This window comes from Xenopus laevis, chromosome 5L (assembly GCF_017654675.1).
Source record: "Xenopus laevis strain J_2021 chromosome 5L, Xenopus_laevis_v10.1, whole genome shotgun sequence".
NCBI lineage: Eukaryota > Metazoa > Chordata > Amphibia > Anura > Pipidae > Xenopus > Xenopus laevis.
The window spans coordinates 16,957,605-16,972,424 of NC_054379.1; the positions used below are offsets into that span (position 1 = coordinate 16,957,605).

The 14,820-nt window shown below is 41.5% G+C and overlaps 1 protein-coding gene across 1 annotated transcript in view; it reads right to left on the minus strand.

Annotated features, from left to right (window-relative positions):
* Positions 1-14,820, minus strand: part of capn8.2.L (calpain 8 gene 2 L homeolog) — a 29,139-nt gene continuing 14,319 nt past the window's right edge. Inside the window, exons 11-21 of the mRNA XM_018262643.2 lie at positions 14,222-14,233; positions 13,597-13,808; positions 12,168-12,204; positions 11,382-11,444; positions 10,907-10,964; positions 8,793-8,857; positions 7,362-7,430; positions 6,564-6,642; positions 4,778-4,894; positions 2,668-2,726; positions 1-428 (exon numbers count right to left, since the gene is read on the minus strand). Coding sequence (XP_018118132.1) covers positions 405-428; positions 2,668-2,726; positions 4,778-4,894; positions 6,564-6,642; positions 7,362-7,430; positions 8,793-8,857; positions 10,907-10,964; positions 11,382-11,444; positions 12,168-12,204; positions 13,597-13,808; positions 14,222-14,233 — 795 coding nt within the window. The 3' untranslated portion in view covers positions 1-404. The remainder of the gene's footprint in view (positions 429-2,667; positions 2,727-4,777; positions 4,895-6,563; positions 6,643-7,361; positions 7,431-8,792; positions 8,858-10,906; positions 10,965-11,381; positions 11,445-12,167; positions 12,205-13,596; positions 13,809-14,221; positions 14,234-14,820) is intronic.

Here is a 14,820-nt window from a genome sequence, read left to right on the forward strand (position 1 = left end):
ATGGATTTCAGTGCAGAATTCTGCTGGAGCAGCACTATTAACTGATGCGTTTTGAAAAAAAACATGTTTTCCCATGACAGGATCCCTTTAAGACTATGGTTCAAGGGGCCTATTCTTATCTGACATTTGTGAATGGGTGGAGGTGCACCCAATATCATTACTTCAGCCTCCGATTCATTTGGGCAAAAGTGGGCAAAAAGCAGTCCATGGTAATTCTAATAGCAGAATGTTGCTGTTATAGTGCAAGTGAGTGCAATTGTCCTCTCTTTACTAGTGATCCTGCTCCCGGGTGGGGGTTCTCAGGCATTAAATGCCAACAAGCACCCACTGTTTAGTTACATTTACATTTGAAAAAAGGGATACGGCTCCAGATGAACAGTAAAACGACAGCATAATGTTCCAGATCAGATCAATGTTGCACAGAGCCACTAGGGAGACAAAATGGGAGAAAATGTTTTAAAACAAATCTAGAAAATCTTCTTTATTGCCTTAAAAAGGACTTAAATAGGACTCAGGTAGCTGTCCCTGCTAATTAATGTTATGCCTTTAGTATTCCATTAATGACCACTTTCAGGTTTATTGGCCCAAGTCTTCAGCAGGATTCAGATTTGGGCTTATCCTTCTGCCTGTCTGAACCGAATCCAAATCCTAATTCGCATATGCAAATTAGGGGCGGGGAGGAAATTGCGTAACGTTTTGTCACAAAACAAGTAAGTAAAAAATGTTTCCCCTTCCCATCCCTAATTTGCATATGCATATATGGATTCGGATCAGTATTCGGCCGAATCTTGTACGAAGGATTCGTGGTTTCTGCCGAATCCAAAATAGTGGACTCAGCGCATCCCTAATTACAACACAACAGCAAGACTATGGGGAGGGATAAGAAAGAATGTGCCTTACCACCTTAAAGGGATCCTGTCATCGGAAAACGTTTTTTTCAAAACGCATCAGTTAATAGTGCTGCTCCAGCAGAATTCTGCACTGAAATCCATTTCTCAAAAGAGCAATCAGATTTTTTTTATATTCAATTTTGAAATCTGACATGGGGCTAGACATATTGTCAATTTCCCAGCTGCCCCAGGTCATGTGACTTGTGCCTGCACTTTAGGAGAGAAATGCTTTCTGTTTCACAATTTACTTGAGAAAAGACCGTGAAAGGTCTGAAACGTTGCCGGGTGTTTGGGGTCAGAGCCTATGTCCCAATAAAGGCATTTTAAGACAACAAATCAAAGATTGGTGCCGTCTATTACTACAATGAGAAATGCTTTCTGGCAGGCTGCTGTTTTTCCTTCTCAATGTAACTGAATGTGTCTCAGTGGGACATGGGTTTTTACTATTGAGTGTTGTTCTTAGATCTACCAGGCAGCTGTTATCTTGTGTTAGGGAGCTGATATCTGGTTACCTTCCCATTGTTCTTTTGTTTGGCTGCTGGGGGGGGGGAAGGGAGGGGGTAATATCACTCCAACTTGCAGTACAGCAGTAAAGAGTGATTGAAGTTTATCAGAGCACAAGTCACATGACTTGGGGCAGCTGGGAAATTGACAATATGTCTAGCCCCATGTCAGATTTCAAAATTGAATATAAAAAAATCTGTTTGCTCTTTTGAGAAATGGATTTCAGTGCAGAATTCTGCTGGAGCAGCACTATTAACTGATGCGTTTTGAAACAATGTTTTTTCCCATGACAGTATCCCTTTAACAGACAATAGCACTTTCGGCAAAACTTCTACTTGAAGGGATCTGAATCCTTATTGTAATGTGACTTTAAAGTATGAGCCAACTAAAGGGGACAACAAATTTTGGAAGATAGGGGTTCTTATTCAGTTCAGTATCAGCCAAATGTTTTTTAGTGAACTTGGTGTATTCCTAGTGAATAATGTCATTAGAAATATACAAAAGCCTATGGGGCAAATTCACTAAGATGCGAAGTTGCGCCAGGCGCAACTTCGCCGCACTTCGCCACACTTCGCCAGGCGTAGTTTCGCCAGGGCTCCGCAAATTCACTAAAATCCGAAGTTGCGCACAGGGGTAGCGTAAGGTTGCGAAGTTGCGCTAGCGTTGATTCGCTATATAAATCGAAGTTGCGCTAGCGAAGGCTAATTTGCATACGGCATGAAATTCAAATTTCAATGGAGGAACACGTATCTGCACTACAAATGCCTAGAAAACCTTCAAATCAGCAAATAAAAATTTTATTTTGCCCTACACATGTGCCCACTGTCTAGGTAAGTTGCCATGAGTCAGGAAATGTAGGGGGAGGAAGGGGAGCCCCAAAAAAATCTCGATCTTTTTCAGCCTATCACCCATAATGTAGAAAACACGCCAGCGTTTTTTGGGACTTAGAAAAAAAATTTACTTTTTTTTAAACAATCCCTATCTACTCTATTGCGCTTCGCCAGGTCTGAGGTGGCGAAGGAAGTCTAGCGTAAAAGGTAGCGTTCAGTACACGGCGCAAGTTAGTGAATTTGCGTAGTTTCGTCGCTAGCGAAGATTCGCCTGGCGTAAGGTTGCGAAGTAACACTAGCGAAACTACGCCAGCGTTCGTTAGTGAATTTGCGCAGTAGCGAAAATGCCAAACGCTAGCGAATTAACGCTAGCGTTCGGCGCTTCGCGCCTTAGTGAATTTGCCCCTATAAGTCAATAAAATATTCCTATGGTAACATCATACCTCGTGCAAATTCAGCTCAACGACCCCTCTTTGACTCTTGTCCAATATCTCGAACATTTCTGTAGAGAAAAAAATACCCCATTCAGTTTTATATACAGAATACAGTGCTAATATACAGTGTATAGTGCCAAGCTCATAATGTGACCCAGTCAGGGGCAGGCACGGTGTAATGGCTCTATATTAAAAGTTTTATTTTGGCATTACTTTATTGCATTTCAGAAAAGATTAAAGCAAGGTGGTAACACCTGATCTGCCCCAAACTTTAACATTTTAGCCCTTCAACTGACCTTAAGTGCCACAGACCATTCTACTGATCTTTAGTGGCACCCAACATTCTACTGACGTTTAGTGGTACCCACCATTCTACTGACCTTTATTAGTTCCCACTATTCTACTGATCTTTAGTGGTACCCACTGTTCTACTGATCTTTAGTGGTACCACAATTCTACTGACTTTTAGTGGTACCCTCTGTTCTACTGATATTTAGTGGTGCCAACATTCTACTGACCTTTAGTGGCACCCTCCATTTTACTGACTTTTATTGGCACCACCATTCTACTGACCTTTAGTGGTACCACCATTGCAGGGCTGAACTAGGGGTAGGCAGAGTAGGCACATGCCTAGGGCGCAAAGATGAGGGGCGCCAAGCACATACATTCTCTGGCTCCTATTTCTGGTCCGGTCTTCTCTCTGGACTGCATACTTGCGCATCGGTTTGCACTTGTGTTTGTGGCCTAGGGCGCCTGGCCCGGCTCTGCACCATTCTTCTGACCTTTAGTGGTACCCACTATTCTACTGACCTTTAATGGTACCACTATTCTACTAACCTTTAGTGATACCCACCATTCTACTGACATTTAGTGGTACCACCATTCTACTGACCTTTAATGGTACCCCCCAGGGCCGGAACTAGGGGTAGGCAGAAGAGGCACCTGCCTAGGGCGCAAAGATGTGGGGGCGCTGGGCAGGTACCTTCTCAAACATTTTCTGCCTACCCGCTAGTTCAGGCACCTTCCTCCCCTGCTGCTCTCGCCCCCATCTCTCTCCTCTCCTCCCCTCTAGCATTTCCTCCCTCCCATGCCATTCCCCTTCGTTACTTGCCTTGATATGCTGTGTGTGCACTCTAGCGCATGCACACTGTTGCTAGAGCACACTTCCAAACACGTGCCTTCACGAATAGTTCTGAGCGCACGTACGTGCGTGCACACGGGCAGCGGAATCCTGCCGGCAGCCTAGGGCGCTCTGACGGGAAAGCTCGGCCCTGGTTCCAACATTTGACTGACCTTTAGTGGTACCCACCATTCTACTGACCAATAGTGGTACTACAATACTACTGACTTTTAGTGGTACTCACCACTTTACTGACTTTTAGTGGCACCGGCATTATACTTACCTTTAGTGGTACCCACCATTTAACTGACCTAAAGTGGTACCCACCATTCTACTGATCTTTAATAGTAGCCACCATTCTACTGGCATTAGTACCCACCATTATACTTGCCTTTAGTGGTACCCACCATTTAACTGACCTGAAGTGGTACCCACCATTCTACTGACCCTTAGTGGTACCCACCATTCTACTGACCTTTAGTGGTACCACAATTCTACTGACTTTTAGTTGTACCCACCCTTTTACTGACTTTTAGTGGCACCAGCATTCTACTGACCTGTATTGATACCTCTTTATTGGATAACTCCTATGACCTTAGTTCACAAGGATAGGGCTTTGTTAAGTTGGCCACAGACGCAAAGATCCGATCGTACGAATCATCATACGATCGGACTTCCCCATCTCCCAACCTGCCACTAACCATTCAGATCAAATAAAGTACAAAAGAACAGATCAGCCGATGTTCTGCCCCTGACAGCAATCGTACGAAAGTTATGTCCAACCAAAGCTGGTGACAGTCTCCCTCTGAAAATCGTACGATCGGCAATACACGCAGAGATATTATTGGCAGCCGACAGAAATTTTCTAACCTGTCCGATCGACCAAACGACCGATCTCCGCCGGACGAAAAATGTTGTGACTCTCCACACACGTTCCGAAATTCATATGAATCCTCGATTTGTACGATCTGATCTATGGCCAGCTTAAGAGATACTTACTGAACAAGGTCTCCAGGCGCATAATACAAGCAATGAAACCATCTAAGTTAATAGCCAGGTCATTAGAAGCGTAACGTTGGACAATGCATTGCTGGATCTTATTATTCAGGGTAAAACCTTTGAAAATAAAAACAATTAAAATTACAGTCTGTAAATTAAGATGTGGATTTGTGTGTGTGTTTTTTTTTAAATAAATGCATACAGTCTCCTCTTTCTGAACCAAAGGCATTTAGACAGAGGCTGCACAAAGAAATAAACAGCTGGGTCGTTTTGTTTGTGAACAGAAATATTTGTGAAATCAACTGCATTTAATAAAAACACAATTCATGCACTGTCTTTTATGCTGGTAAAATGTTTGTCACCATGAAATATATGTCATGACCTTAAATTAAACGAATGAATTATGTGGACTTTGCATCCTCCTGTTTAGACCCTCAGCTTTGAGGTACATAAAAACAGGGGTTTTTAAGGTGGTAGATAGTGTTTTTTTATCATTATAATTGCTATTAGTGCAGAACCAATCATTTATAACACCCATACAATTTTTCATGTCACCCAATGGTTTGTGGGTTGAATAAGGAGTGTCAGTGCATGAAAATTCTCTCTTGTCTCCGTAGTGACTCAATTAGGACCCTATAGGCATAAGTGCAAGAGCCCTAAAGAGGCACACAGGCAGATCTGGGGACAAATCTCCTCTTCTTCTGGGTGACTGATCTCCCACAATTGCCTTCCCCTCTCTTCCCGCCAGCTAGAATGTAAATCGCCGGCAGGATGGCACTCAGAACGATTCGTTTTCTGAAGTCGCCCGAAGTTTCCTCATCAGGCAACTTTGGGCGGCTTCGGAAAACAAATCACTCCTAGTGCCATCCCGCCGGTGATTTACATTTTAGCTGGCGGGAAGGCAGAGGAGGCAGTTCGGGGAGATTAGTTGCCCACGAAGAAGAGGACATTTGTCACCAGGCTACTAATCTCCCCGATTCTGCCTGTGTGCCCTGACCCTTAAAGTACCCCAGGTCTCTCACCTAGGGGGAATCATCCAAGCCATTCTTAAAGGCATTAATAAAACCTACCATCACAGCTAGGGTTGCCACCTGTCCAGTTTTGACTCGGACAAAACAAAAAAAAGTGGCCAGATAACATTTTTGCTACTCAAAAATAGGGTAATTTGCAGATATGTATTACTGAGAAAATAATGAATGTGTTAATCTGCACATGGTAAGTGGGTCACTGGAAGGGTTGCAACTAGGGTTGCCACCCGGCCGGAATTCTACCGGCCTAGCCGGTAAAACACCTGCCAAGGACGGGGCCAATATTACAAATTTACCGGCAATGTAGTTCACTCACAACTTAACTTTATTTCGGCCTTCTGGCTGTCTTGCGGTGTGGCTCCGCTCCTTTTTGCATCACTGTATGTGGCTACGCCCCTTTTGTTCCCGCCCCCCCCACCGGCTGGTAAAACCATTCAAAAAGGTGGCAACCCTAGTCACTGGAATAGCACACGTAAGAGGCATAGACAGGCCCGGATTTGTGGTGAGGCCTAAGGCAGCACGATTTTAGCGGCGGCAGCTGCAATCCAAGGGAGCACTGGGGACGTGTACTCCTGTAAGCATCACCCCTAGTGCTCCGACACATGTGCACAGTTGCGCGCAGGGGCGTTACAAGCGCGGGGGCCAGCACTAGGACCCAGTGGCCTTGGGGTGCGCCGCAGCCCAAAATCCGGGCCTGAGCATAAATCATGAAAATGGCTTCAGTTATGAGCAGTTCCTGAAACGAGTATCAGACTCACCTGCTTGTTGCAAAGCTGTTCTTAGTTCATAAGCGTCCATGGTTCCAGAACGATCTGAGTCCACTTTTGAAAAGATTGCCTGATACAGATGAGATATTGTTGGTTACTGGGGGATTCAATTTTATTTGGGTAGGGGATATCTGTGGTTATTAAAGGACAAGGAAAGTCTAAAATAGAATAAGGCTAGAAATGCTGTATTTTGTATATAAATATAAACATGAACTTACTGCACCACAAGTCTAATCAAACAAATAATTTATGCTTTCAAAGTTGGCTACAGGGGTCACCATCTTGTAACTTTGTTAAACATCTTTGCAAGACTAAGACTGTGCACATGCTCAGTGTGGTCTGGGCTGCTTAGGGATTGTCATAAACAAAGCTACTTGAGTTCTGCATGGCTGGGAAGTAAGGCGGGGGCTCCCCCTGCTGTTCATAAGTATGATTGTTTCCCTGCAGAGCAGTTAGGGACCGTCTGACAATTCCTATCCACAGCAGTAAATGAAGGGAGAATTTCACTGCATACAGTCAGGTTTCTTATAAAAACGGTACTTATTTTTTAATCAAAGTATATTGGAGATACGTTTCTTTTTCATTAAAGAAAGTAAAAATGGGATTTTATTTTTTTGCCTTTCCTTGTCCTTAACTAGGGTGGAAGAGCTGTTAGTCTAACAACTGTCTGTGTATGTGGATAACCAAAAGGACTGTGTGGCTCTTTGTCCCTCAAGTATATAATCATGGGTAAAAGAAACCTTTTAGTAAGTAAAGAAGTCAAGGGAGGGGTGCAAGTAATATAATTACCATGTATTTCTGTATCTTCATCCAGAGAACTCGGAACTCCTGAAGGTCTAGTGTTTCTGTTCCATCCATCTTGTGTGAGTCAAGGATAGTTTGGCAGGATCTGATATGCTAATGCTAAATGCTAAATATCTATTTATTTGCTAGAACATTTGTATCCTCAAGTTCTACAGATCAGATTCGTTAAATAAATAACCATTGTACTTCTACATAAATAGGTATTTGATAGGCAGTCATTGTTTACCTTGGAAAAGTGCTGCCTTGTAGGACACATAATTAATGTAGAGTAGACAAAAATACATTGTAGGCATGGTATCTATTCTTTCTAAATAATGATGGACGAATCTGTCCCAGTTTGCTTCGTGGAATAATTCGTGGAATAATTCGTGAAACGGCGGAAAAATTAGCGAAATGGCGAAAATCAAGTCAATGGGTGTCAAAATAATTCTGACGCACATGAATTTTTGACATACGCGACAATTTTTATACTCATGACTATTTTGTCCAAATGCATAAAAGTCAATGGGTGTCCAAATAATGTTGACGCTCGTCAATTTTTTTGTTGTTGCAGTGGATTTTTCATCGGCGAATTTCCGATGCAGTTTTCGGGGGCAGCGATACGTGGAAATTCGCCAGGAGTCCCAAGCATTTAGAAAGAATAGATCCCATACCAACAATGTGTTTTTGTCTACATTAATTATGCTTCCTACAAGGACCCCACTGAAAAATTGGGTTTATTGGATTTAATTTTGTTTAGATAATATTTTTTCAAGCTCAGTAAATTAGGGGCACATTTACTAAGGGTCGAATATCGAGAGTTAATTAACCCTTGAATTCGACCCTCCAAGTAAAATCCTTCGACTTCGAATATCGAAGTCGAAGGATTTACCGCAAATACTACGATTGATCAATCGAAGGAAAAATCTTTCGATCGAACGATTAAATCCTTCTAATCGAACGATTTTAATCCATCGATTGAACGATTTTCCTTCGATCAAAAAACCCTTAGAAAAGTAATGGGGAAGGTCCCCATAGGCTAACATTGTAGCTCGGTAGGTTTAAACTAACGAAGTATGTAGTCGAAGTTTTTTTTAAAGAGACAGTACTTCAACTATCGAATGGTTGAATAGTCAAATGATATTTAGTTTGAATTGTAGTCGAAGTCGTAGTCAAAGGTTGTAGTAGCCTATTCGATGGTCGAAGTACCCAAAACAAAACTTAAAAATTCAACGTTTTTTTACTTCGAATCCTTCACTCGAGCTTAGTAAATGTGCCCCTTAATGCTAAATAATATAAAACATTCCAACTACTGTTCCATTACTTTGTGTCTAGCCATCTATAGAAATTTACACCTCACTTACCAGAATCTAGCAACCCTAATATCCTTAAAGCTGTTTGTAGAACATGAAAATTCCATCAAACTATAAAGGATACATCCTGAAGGCTGATTATCTCCCTGCATGTGCTCAGTGTAAATTTCTCCGATCTTAAGTCCGACCCTGGGCAAGAAAGATTGGTCATAGATAGTATAAATGATACCAGCTAATGAGCTACCGAATCCAGCTTTCAGGTCTGTGGCACAAGGGATATTTGTAGTTGCTTGAGTACTTCAAAATGTGGTCCCTGAAAGCATCCCCATTTCTTGTGTAGATGCTTGTCAGCTACATGTGAAGTTTCTGGGCAACTAGAACCCTATAAGCAAATGCAAGTGATTCCCAAAAAGCCGATGGGGCTAATTTGTCTTAATTAAAAATTGAGACACTCAAACCATTGCCCCAATACAAGTCAGTTGAAGTTATAAATACATTTCCTAACTCATTGAAGAAGGTTTTCCACTAATTTTTCCCTCAAGCCCCAATTCATTTAGGAGTCTCCAGTCTAGGGACTGCTCACTAAGTTGGATTATTTATGGATACAAGAACTCTGTGCTTTCCAAGCCTGGCTGTGGGGAACCAATAGCATGGACACTTTGGGGCATATTTATTAAACAGCGAAATTAAAGCTCGTCACAGTCTGTCAGAGTATGTATTTTTATGGAATTTTTAAAAGCATATTTATCAAAGGGTGACCTCTCACCTTCACTTTCACCCATTTAGTACTGTCCCCTCAAAAATCCAATAGAAATGAAGAGTGGCAGAATTTCACTTTGAAAATTATGCCCCAATGGCTGACGGGGTGGGTTCAATGTATCGTAAAATCGATGTTGCTCACAATTGTTTTTATTGCTGAAGAAAGAAGTGTCCCTCCCGATGTGCCGCTTATTGTTGGCCATGTGCATTGGGCATCAAATTAGGTCAGCTAAGATGAGTGGCAGTTACAGGACTCTGAGAATGACATTTGAACCTTACTAGATAATTGCATGGGGGGTAGAGGTAAAGACATAAAGGGTTAAGGATGGGTTGCCTCACTATTTGCCTAACCACCACTGCAAGAACTTGTTTGGCAAAGTAACTAGTCTACAAAGTGATTAACATGGAGAACATTCCTAGGTGTTTGGTAATTGCTGAATTATATCCATATTCCTATGTGTTCTAGATTCATGTGGAAGCCCAGGCTGAGGACCATGAAGGATGACATTGGGGTGACCACTCATTTACTTTCCTCAATATTCCTGGAACTATGGGGCAGATTTACTAAAGGGGCAAATTGTCACCAGCGACCGCTTCACATACCTCGCACTACTTCACCAGGCGCAAATTTGTTACCACTACGCTAATTCACTAAAATGCGTCCTTTGCGCTGAACGCTGGCAACTAGTGATACTTCTTCAGTGCGAGTATTTCATAGAAAAAGTTCTCTAGCGTTCGTTTAAGCCTAGAGATAGAGAAAAGTCGCTAGTGATCTTACACTTAGGTCAATTTGAATAGGGCTGGTACATTAAAGTTGTATGGACGTCTTTATTAGAGATGTTGGTGCAAATGCGTGAAGTGGCCACTTTTTATTACTAATGTCCAAGGAACCTTAATAAAGACAAAAGAGCTCATATAATGCCATAGACATGAGCCCACTGTAAATGAATATTCCATGGCCCTCAAATGTCTGGGGAAAAATGTTAACCCAAAAAAGTTTGTTAGGACTTTTGCAGGCAATCCCGCTTTAAAAAAGTCACCAGAGTTATTCAACTTTAATGCATTTTCGGCAGACAGGATATGATGTATGTGACGGTAGATTGAGGAAGTTCATCTGGTTTGAGGTGGCGAAGCCAACTTTGGCGAAAGAGGTAACGTTCAATAAAATCCACACTTTAGTGAATTTGCGGAGCAACGACCATTCACCTGATCGAAAAGTCGCCTGGCGATAGAGCGAAAGAACGCTAGCGACGGTCTCTTTCGCTAGCGTATTGTCATCTGCGCCTGTTAGTGAATTGGCGATGTCCCCGCGGATGTGATTTCTGCCGAAAAGTCGCTAGCGTTAGCCTTTTCTGCCCCTATGAATGAATTACTGAGATGGTAGTGTTTGTAACCTAGTTTTGGGAAGACATTTCTGTTCTAAGGTTCCCCCAATGGCGCATTTAGAATGTAATACACTTCTATTGTTGTGAGACTTACGAATTGAAAGGAGCACATTGAGAATGCTTTGAAGGTCTGTAGCGTCAAGTTCTCTCTTCTGTAAGAGAAAAATGAATGTGATGACGATGATGAGAAGAATCTCCAAGAGCAAGATATGTGGTTACTCTCATGTTATCACATGCAGGGGAAATCCTATGTGGAAATAGTATTATAGTATTTCCCTGTACAAGCTCATCGCCATATGTTGAATTTGCTGTTGTTGATGGTCCCTGTGTAAACTTTTTGGGCTTACCATCCACAATGCAAAAATATTATAGATACCTGTCAAATAAGAGTGCGAATATGTGAAAAAGAAATATTCTGTGCACATGTTAACCAATACCCCCTATACTGTCATAGGGAAAACCATATGGCCACTTCTATCCAATTGTATAAATACAAATATAGACAGAAGGAATGTGCTGGGGGCAGAATAACGTCTGATTAAGGGAAAATAAAGGGCAGATGTTCTTACCTCTCCGCAAAAATCGTCAAACATATCTTTGAGTTCATCAGCCACCTTCTTAGAAATCTTAGGCTTAAAGGGGAAGAACAGATCAGAGTAAAACAAGAGTTGGAATCAAAGCTGGCCACAAAGACAAAATATTCTGGAAACACTAGCCTTGAGTGGCGAGTATCATTGGATAATTAACAGTTGCACAGATAATAGAACAATCTCATATAAGGGTATGGTCACACCTGGATATTTGGGGAGATTTAGTCGCCCGGCGACTAATCGCCTCTTCTTTGGTGCGACTAATCTCCCTGAACTGCTTCCCCTGTCTTCCGCCTGCTAGAATGAGGAATCGCCTGCGGCATGGAACTCGCAATTTGTTTTCCGAAGGTGCCCGAAGTTGCCTAACGAGAAAACTTCGGGCGACTTCGGAAAACAAAGCGCCGTGAGTGCCATGCCTCAGGCGATTTCTCATTCTAGCAGGCGGAAGACAGGGGAAGCAGTTCAGGGAGATTAGTCGCCCCAAAGAAGAGGCGAATAGTCGCCTGATGACTAAATCTCCCCGAATCTCCAGGCGTGACCTTACCCTGAAATGCCCCAAACCTTTCCGATAAGTGACTTGACTACTGTATGCATTCTAATGAACGTCTATTTAAAGCAGTGGCAGGGGAAATACTTGCCATTGTTTTTTTTTACCTTATTGCCCTTATTTTTGATCTCAACAGAATAGAATATAAACTTCACTGAATTCGCTACTGTGATAACAGGAGTAATTCAGCAACTACATCATGCAGTTTTGAGCCTTACCTCGTATGGACTTGCTATCACTACATTGCCCACTTCCCTGCAGAAAACAGAAATAAATTAAAATATGGTTGGAATGCACATACATTTACACTACTTGTGTTAATTAAAGTTAAAGTGTTTTAAAGTAATGAAACATAAAGTTCTGTTGCCCTGCACTGGTAAAACTGATGTGTTTGCTTCAGAAACACTACTATAGTTCATATAAACACGCTGCTGTGTAGCAATGGCAGAAATTGAAAAAAGTCTATATGGTACAGGTTAAATAGTGGATAACAGATAACACCATTATGTTCTCCTTTGGCTGCCCCATTGCTACACAGCACTTTTCTGAAGCAAACACACCAGTTTTACCAGTGCAGGGCAACATTGCATTACATTTTTATTACTTTAAAACACTTTCATTTTTTGATGTTACTGTTCCTTTAAGGCACATCCTTTAGGTGTAAGATTTTTGTCTGGGCATCACCACTTTGAAATGCTTAGGGCTAGAACCAAGCTGTAACTGATCAGTACATGCGACTATTCACAATACCTGTCACTAGCTAATGTAATAATAAAACAGTAGCTTGTACTTGATCCTAACGAAGATATAATTAATCCTTATTGGAGGCAAAACAAATGGGTTTACCTAATGTTTAAATGATTTTTTAGTAGTATGGTGATCCAAATTACAGGAAGATCTCTTATCCAGAAAAGAAGCATTCTGGATAACAGGTCCCATGCCTGTACCATTGGGCAGTCAGTCAGATATTCCTTACTAGTTATGGGTGAATCTGGGCCATTTCACTTCACCGAAAAATTTGCACATTCACCGTAAAATTGCCGAAACAGCGAACAAATTAGAGAAACGCATTTAAGTCAATGGGCGTCAAAATAATTTTGATGCGCGTCAATTTTGACTTGAGCGACAATTATTATACGCGTGGCTTTTTTATCCAAATGCAGTAAAATCAACGGGCGTCCAAATAATTTTGATGTGGGACAATTTTATTGCGCAACTATTCAGACGCATGACAATTAGCCTGCCGAATTTATTCGCACATCACTATTCCTTACTTTTGGCAACACTTGAGGTTATGGGAAGTGCGCTGATTTTGGCATATTCATAGACAGGGGTTGCTCTGCAAAATGAAAGTTAAAGGAATAACATCCCATATTCCGTATCTATTCTGTATGAATCACAAGTAGTGATGGGCGAATTTGGGGCGTTTCGCTTCGCCGAAAAATTCGCGGATTTCCCGCAAAATTCACAAAACGGCGGGAAAATTCGCGAGCGTCCAAAAAAAACAGACGCTGGCGTTAATTTTTTTTTTTTTTATTATTATTTAATAAATTTGCCCATCACTAATCACAAGACAAATTGTTGCATGTCAAGCACGTGTTTAGAAATTTACCACTCATCTATGGATTGCTAATTTTTGATACCTACAGAGATTTTGCCTCCTTTTCTGAGAAGATACGAAGGCAGAAGTCACCAATTTGGAAGGGCTCAAAGGTGGTTGGGACAATCAGATAATCCCCGACTGGAAGATGGAAGTGTTTGGAGACCTCACGTAAATCTATATAGTTATCGGATTGAGCAACCCTTGGAAACGTTTGGAAGAATTCCCTGTTGAAGTTGACATCTGTAAGACCCCGAAGCTAAAAATATATATTAAACAGACAAAACAAAAAAACTTGAAGAAAACATGGTATAAGCACTTAATCATACAAATATAATTTTAGCTCATGGGTATGGGCAAGGAATGGTCACCCATGAAAAATTGCTTTGTTCATGCATAATATAAAATAATATATAAATAATATAAAATTTGCCTTGTAATTGTCTTTAAAGTAAAGCTTGCAAGTTAAATCCTTATCCATGAAATAGTGGCACCAACTAAGGTCCATGCTGTGAGTGTGGCCTGTGTTGTGCACAAGTGTTCTGCATGTACAGTACATATAATGCTGCTTGGCTTATATTGTATTGTGTTTTGTATATTTAACATTTTAGCATTTCAGGAGCCTGACAGTGAATGGTATGTCCTGCCCACGTGACATCAAGAAGGTGGTACCTGATCAGGGATCTGAAAAGGACAAAAAGAACCACAATTAGGTCAAAGAAGACCAAACCCCACAGCTCAATAACAACCAGAGAAACACAAGTACCAGATATCTGTCCTATGTTATTTGTCCGAAGAAAATGAGCTCCATAAAAACATAACTTAACCTTATTTAAAAGTAAACATAATTTCAAGCAACTTTGCAATATACTTCAATTAAAAAATATGCAGACTTTTCATTATTTTAATGGTTTCTGACAGTTCACTAAGCCTAGCCCCCTGCTCTCCTGCTGATCTGTCTGACTACTTTGATGAACTAACTGACTACAGTTACTTTGTATCAACAGCCATTTGTCCTCAGCCTGCATCCTCCAAACCCCACAATTCCCTGCACACGTGATTTCAATAAGGAAAGGAGCATCACAGTGCAATGCATTTTGGGTTTTTAGTTCCGACTAGAATGTAAATCCCCGGCGGGATGGCACTCGGAACGCTTACAAGGAAACTTCGGGTGACTTCGGAATGCTGAAGCGATCTGAGTGCCATCCTGTCGTTGATTTACATTCTAGCCGTTGGGAAGGCATTTAGGGGAGATTAGTCGCCTGTAGAAG